Source organism: Triticum aestivum, chromosome 4A (genome assembly GCF_018294505.1).
Source record: "Triticum aestivum cultivar Chinese Spring chromosome 4A, IWGSC CS RefSeq v2.1, whole genome shotgun sequence".
NCBI classification, from domain to species: Eukaryota; Viridiplantae; Streptophyta; class Magnoliopsida; order Poales; family Poaceae; genus Triticum; species Triticum aestivum.
The window spans coordinates 614,201,763-614,208,083 of record NC_057803.1 but is presented as its reverse complement, the minus strand read 5'-3'; the positions used below and the strand labels follow the sequence as shown (position 1 = coordinate 614,208,083).

The 6,321-nt window shown below is 45.6% G+C and overlaps 1 protein-coding gene across 1 annotated transcript; it reads right to left on the bottom strand.

Annotated features, from left to right (window-relative positions):
* Positions 1 to 2,944: 2,944 nt before the first annotated feature.
* Positions 2,945 to 5,480, bottom strand: LOC123082609 (uncharacterized). The gene is made up of 3 exons (XM_044504910.1): positions 4,226 to 5,480; positions 3,973 to 4,119; positions 2,945 to 3,451 (listed from the first exon to the last, which is right to left on the bottom strand). The coding sequence occupies exons 1-3, from the start codon at positions 5,435 to 5,437 to the stop codon at positions 3,101 to 3,103; spliced, it is 1,710 nt and encodes a 569-aa protein (XP_044360845.1). The 5' UTR covers positions 5,438 to 5,480; the 3' UTR covers positions 2,945 to 3,100.
* Between the last annotated feature and the right edge of the window lie 841 nt (positions 5,481 to 6,321).

The following is a 6,321-nucleotide window of genomic DNA, read 5'->3' as shown; positions in this document are numbered from 1 at the left end:
GAGCACGTCCCCAAGAGAAATATCAAAGGTAGTCAGCTTTTTTTGGAAAAGAAGGATGACCCCCGCCTCTGCATCAGAGTGATGCATGCAGCCATATTATTAAATAAAGTATAAAACAAAGTCTGAGATTTGAATCTAACTCACAAACGGAGCACAACAAAAAGGGAAATAAAAGATGCCGCAGCCGGCGAAAATAGCAACAGGCTAAGATGCCTACACACCTAGCCTATTATTAACTCGCCATCCATCGGTTGAAGATAACCCGTGCTACCATCTCCCAATGGTTGCACCCAATAACCAAAAACTCCCTGGAGTCCGCATGAGTGAGTAACGGCCGCGTACACATCCAAACAGTGGCTTTGCAGATAACCTGCAAAAAGGTGATAAAGTTTTTGTAGTTAAAGATCATATCGTTTCTTTTGTTCCATATAGCCCAAATTAATGCACATATCCCTATCCGAATATTTCTCGCTATATTTGGTTCCACTCCATTTAGCCACGTCCCAAATAACCTGTTGATGCAAGATGGAGGAGTAACGTTGAAGGCTATATGTATCGTGCGCCATAGTAGTTTTGCCAACGGGCAATCGAGAAAGAGGTGTTGTATAGTTTCATCTTGGTCACAAAAATAACATCTAGAACTACCTACCCATCTTTGCTTAACCAAATTATCTTTCGTCAAGATCACTCCCTTGTGGACAAACCACATGAAGATTTTAATTCTAAGCGGAATTTTAATCTTCCAGATGTGAAGGGATCGCGGAATTGGCCCAAAATCAATTAGATCCAAATACATAGACTTCGCTGAGAAACTACCATTCGTAGTTAGTTTTCAATGATGGTGTCTGACTGGCCAGAGAGTTGAACTTCCATCGACCTATGGACCAAGTGCAACCACGAGTTCCATCATTCCCCTATACCAGAGACCTCCTGAATTGTATATTAAGGGGGGCCGACCGTAATACTGTAGCAACATAAACTTCCTTATGTTGTACAATATTATATAAAGTGCGATATTGTAAGGCTAGGGGCGTTTACCCTAACCATGCATCTTCCCAAAATCTAGTCGTGTTACCATTGCCAACGATGAACTTTACCTCTGAAAAAAGGAGACTTTCATCCTCATCCACCCTTTCCAGAATGGCGAGTCGTTAGGCTTAGTGGTAAGGGCCAAAGTCTTAGATTGGAGATACTTATTACGCAAGATTTGTATCCACATACCCTCAGTCTTAGTAAATACTCTGAATAACTATTTGGAGAGGAGGGATTTATTCTTAACTTATAAGTTCTCGATCCCTAACCTGCCTTGGTCTTTGGGTCTGCAAATAATATCCCATCTGGCCAATCTATATTTCGTCTTAACCTTGTCACATTGCGAGAAGAATCGAGATCGATTGAAGTCTAATCTTTTTCGTACCCCTACCGGTACTTCAAAGAAAGAAAGGAGAACATCGGCAAACTCGTCAGCACCGAGTTTATCAGCACTAGTCGACATCCATAAGACATAAGCTTGCCCTTCCAACAGCTTAGCCTTTTTTTTGAATCTATCTTCAATGCACTTCCACTCCTTATTTGTTAACCGGCGATGGTGAAGCGGGATCCCTAGGTAACTAAACGGTAGTGAACCCATTTCACAACCGAATATTTGTTTATATGCATCTTGTTCCTCTTTGGCTCTCCCAAAACAGAACAATTCACTTTTGTTAAAATTAATTTTGTGTCCCGGCAATTGTTCAAATAAGTAAAGCACTAGCTTCATATTTCTAACTTTTGCAATATCATGTTCCATGAAAATAATTATGTCATCGGCATATTGTAGTATGGACACTCCCCTATCCACCAGATGTGGAACTAATCCGTCTACTTGGCCATTTTCTCTAGCCGGAACGATAAGGACTGTCAACATATCTGCCACTACGTTAAACAGAACGGGAGACATCGAGTCTCACTGTCTTAATCCCTTATGTGTCTGGAAATAATGACTTGTGTGTCATTCACATTAATCCCAACACTACCTTTCTGAATAAAGGAATCCACTTGTTTCCTCCAGGCTTCATTGAATCCCTTCATACATAAAACTTGTTGGAGGAAGGGCCATTTGACCTTGTCATACGCTTTCTCGAAATCCACTTTGAAATAACCCCATCTAGTTTCTTCGAATGGATTTTGTGAAGATTTTCATGTAGGACCACAAACCCCTCTAGGATGTGTCTCCCAGGCATGAACGCTGTCTGACTTGGTTGGACAATTGAATGGGCAATCCGCGTCAACCTATTCGTACCAACCTTAATAAAAAAATTGAATCTCACATTGAGTAGACTTATCGGCATGAACTACTCAATGCGTACGGCCTCCTTCTTCTTTGGCAACAACGTAATTGTTCCAAAGTTTAGGTGGAATAGCTGTAAATGAAAGATTAGTCAGCTTACTCTCAAAAGAAGAACATTTAATGTTTTCAATATGTTACTATTGTAGCTTCTATAATTGGTGGCTTATGTTTACTGATTCTTTTGCTAACATGTGAAATGGCAGACCCCGTTGATCAAGAGAAGGTGATTCCCGCTTATAGCAGGATAAAATATCGCAAATATAAATGAGTTGGACCTGGGTGATCTGTAGTTTTGCACAGACATGCCCAGAATCGACGAGCGGAAGGACAAAAATCATGTATGACCTCAGTTATACACAACTTTGGAATGCCTACCACAAGGTTTCCCGAAGTCAGTCACATTCTGGTAACAGAACGGCAAAAGAATTTGAATGAAGTACAAGATGAAATTCTCTACAGCCTCGCGGTCAACCTCATTTACATTACTGTAGCTACTTCAGCAGTGTCACACAAATTTGTAAGGCAAGTTATTACCACAGGGTTTCCTAAGAAAAGGTGAAGAATTTGAGTGATGCTCCCAGCAGGTGAACAAATCAGCATACAAAAGGCAAGTACTGAAAAGAAAAGGATGCATCCAGACCGCAGTACACACAATATAGCTACACTGCAAGGTCCAGATCAATCGAGTATCCTCAGGCTATTAGTACATAAAAATTTAAATAACTACTGGGCGCACCACATGCAGAATCATCACTGCAACAGCAGCGAGCGTTATGAGACGATGTAGTACATTATTAATATCTCCACGGTTGAGGAGGATCCATGTGTGAGTCGCTCCTTGACCCGACGCCTGCAAGCTTCATTCACCTGGGATCTCGTCGGGTCAGTGGCATCGCATTTCTCACATGGGTGTACACCATACATCTCGATTCTCTTCAATCCCACAGCTCGCTCCATGACTAGCCTTATGTAGTTTGTCACCTTGTCTTTCTCCTCGAACCCGGACATCATCAGCGACTTCAAGTTCAGGTGCTTCAAATTCTTGGATGGGTCCCACATCACATTGGTCTTCTTGGCACTGTCCTCGACCGTTCCGAGACAAGCATGCCGTTCTCGAGACAACTTCATGCATGGATGATCGACATAGAATGTAAACAATACATGGTACAATTAAACTGGCAACCAACCCATGCATGCAGGAAACCATATATATAGCAACAATTGCAGTTAAACACCTTTGCCATTTAAAATTTTGCAACAAGATCAATACTACCATTTAGGTAAGTTTAGGCCCCTACAAAACTTTTGACAGAATGTGCTTGAACTAAATCCTGCATAAAAGTAACACACATGAATATGCTTCCAGAATTCCTGTGAAATCATAGTCCCCTCTACAAAATTCAGTGGAGCAACGAAACCTCCGCTTGCATTGCACCATCATGCATATGCAATCCATGTGTTCCCTAGCTAAATATAATTACCTACTTCTAACAGAGTTTGATGAGTAACTGAAAATCAGATCAATTTCCTGGTATATCTTGTTAATGTTGAATATTCCGGAAGCATGTCATACTAGAAGTGAGTTATATATATCCAAGCCAAGATGTGGATTAAATTTAAAGAAGGTAAAGTAACCACCATACGTTGAAAGTCTGTAGCGCAGGTGCAGCTTCAAGGATAAACAGGGTCCAGCTCAGATCACACTCAGGAAAGATAGCGAAAAACTCCACATCCGTCAGGTTTCTGAACATAGCAGTGAGGTGCTTTGGATGTTCCGGCTTAATCCAAATCTGCAGCAAATACACAAATAGACAGCTAACATTTAGCAGAGAAGAAGAAGAATGCACGATATTTAGAAGCATGGGAAACTCGTGCAATGAATAGAAATTAACTAACCATTTGGCAGCAAAAATTAAAAGAGAGTTTAGACAGGTTGGTGGCACTCCTTGACATGCACTCGCTCAGCAAGAATGGTGCCTGCCACGTCATGGCATGAGAGCTGAAGGTCACATCGCGAAGCTCTGGAACGTAGCCGAAGCTCACCGGGGGGTTCCCCCTGTACCATGATTCGCACCACACTTTCCTGAGCTTGGGGACAGAGACAAGCTCGACCCGCGTGCAAACAAAGCGGAACAAGTCGAGCACCTGGAGCCCAGAGCACGGCGTGTCGATCTTGACCGTGGACGTGGAGTGCTCCTTAACCAGTGTGCAGAATCTAAGGGTGAGGTGCTTGAGGTTATCGCAAGCCCTAATGATTTCGGCCACATCGGTGTCTCGGAACATGAGTTGCGTGAGAGTTAGCACGGTGAGCCAGCGGAACGCAACTGGGCAGTCACGGGAGAAGGACATGAACTCCTTCGCGGACTGCGCACGCACCCCGCCAGCTTCTTCCGCGCATGTCGAGCGTATGTAAAATTCAAGACATTCAGTCTCACCGCGGGTGACAACGTCCTCGACGGCGCGGCCTATGGATATCAGGTGAGGGTCCGACTCAGGGAAGAAGTCGAGGAGGAGGGTCTTGATGGCGCGCTTGCACTCGGCCGGAGCCGGAGGAGACAGCAATCTGCACATCGCGGCCGTGAACGCCTCCATGGTCGCGACTGGATCAGTCGCTCCGCCGAAGTGGCGGACGTCGAGGTGCAGGCGCGAGAGCCGGTGGGGGAGGTGCTGCCACCGCGTGGAGACTGCACCGGCGCGGACCGCGTCGCGCAGGTCGAGGCGCTCGAGGATTCCGAGGAGGATGTCGTCGGTGAGCGCGCTGATTCTATCCTCGTCTGGGTCGTCGATGTTGAGCTTGTTCGGCGGCGGCGGCGGCGGCGACGGGATTCGGAGGCCGGTTGAAACCTTGGTTAGAAGCAGAACCAATCGCTTGTATGCGGCCCGGAGCCGTAGGGACGGCCTCCTGCTCCGTGGCCGCGTCTCCTCCGGCGCTCCGCTCCCCACGTCCATCGTCCCGCCCGTGGATCTGGACGGTACGGGGGAAGCCACCTCCGTCGCGCCGCCAGGTCGGTGCGTCTGACTCTCCCTCCTAGATTCCGCTCCGGCCGGCCGGGGCGCTGCCGCTAGTCGCCCTTTGATCCGCCTCCGTCGCGCGGCCAGGTCTAACATCTGACAAATATTTTGTTGTTTGTGGGCAGAGAAATATGTGGATCTGAAAATAGCAGACAATATATAGCAGCCGGTGCATGCAGTCTTGGGCTCTTGGGTAAGCAAGCACGAAGGATTTTGCATGTCCACTCCTCCTTATGCGCTCGAGTTCTGAAAGACTTTTACTCCTACAAAACAGCAGCATAACGAATGCAACATGCCCGGATATAGGGGATTTTCCATTTTCCGAAGCATCCTTGGCCCCCGACCTGCTCGTGCGGGTGCAATCAGTAGGATGTTAGGTATAATCTTGATGTTTTCTGTATCTGTATGTTCATTTTCCGCATGAGTTAGAGTCATGTAGGGCCAATGTATTGTTTTTCTGCGAGAGAATTTTCGATCTATTCATCTTCAATCATGATAGTACAACGAACATCAAAAATTATAAAAATTTCATCCAGATTCATAGGCTGACATGTAAGTATTGTGAAGTTGCCGAAATGCCGGGCTGATGCAGACGATGACGATGTGTCGTGTGTGATGCGCGGTACTGCATGCGAGCTGGGCAAAGATGATTGAACCGAGTGATTCGGTCAAGGAAGTTAGTACGTGAAGATAGCATGCAGCTAAATTAGAGGAGCGCGCGGCCACACATGCTCAGGACGTGAGCAATTAGTTTTTTTTTTTTTTGAGACACACGTGAGCAATTAGTTAGCTCGTGGCCGATCGTGAGTAATACTTGGGCTTCTGAGGCTCCCACTGATAAGCAGGCTCCTCAAGCTCAAGCTCTCACTGATAGAGCTCTGACTCAGGTGCAGGCTCAGAGGGAAGTAAATTGCACAAAATCATCACTTTGAAGGTTAAGTTTGCAGAACACACTACACTACATTTTTGTTGCAGAAAAC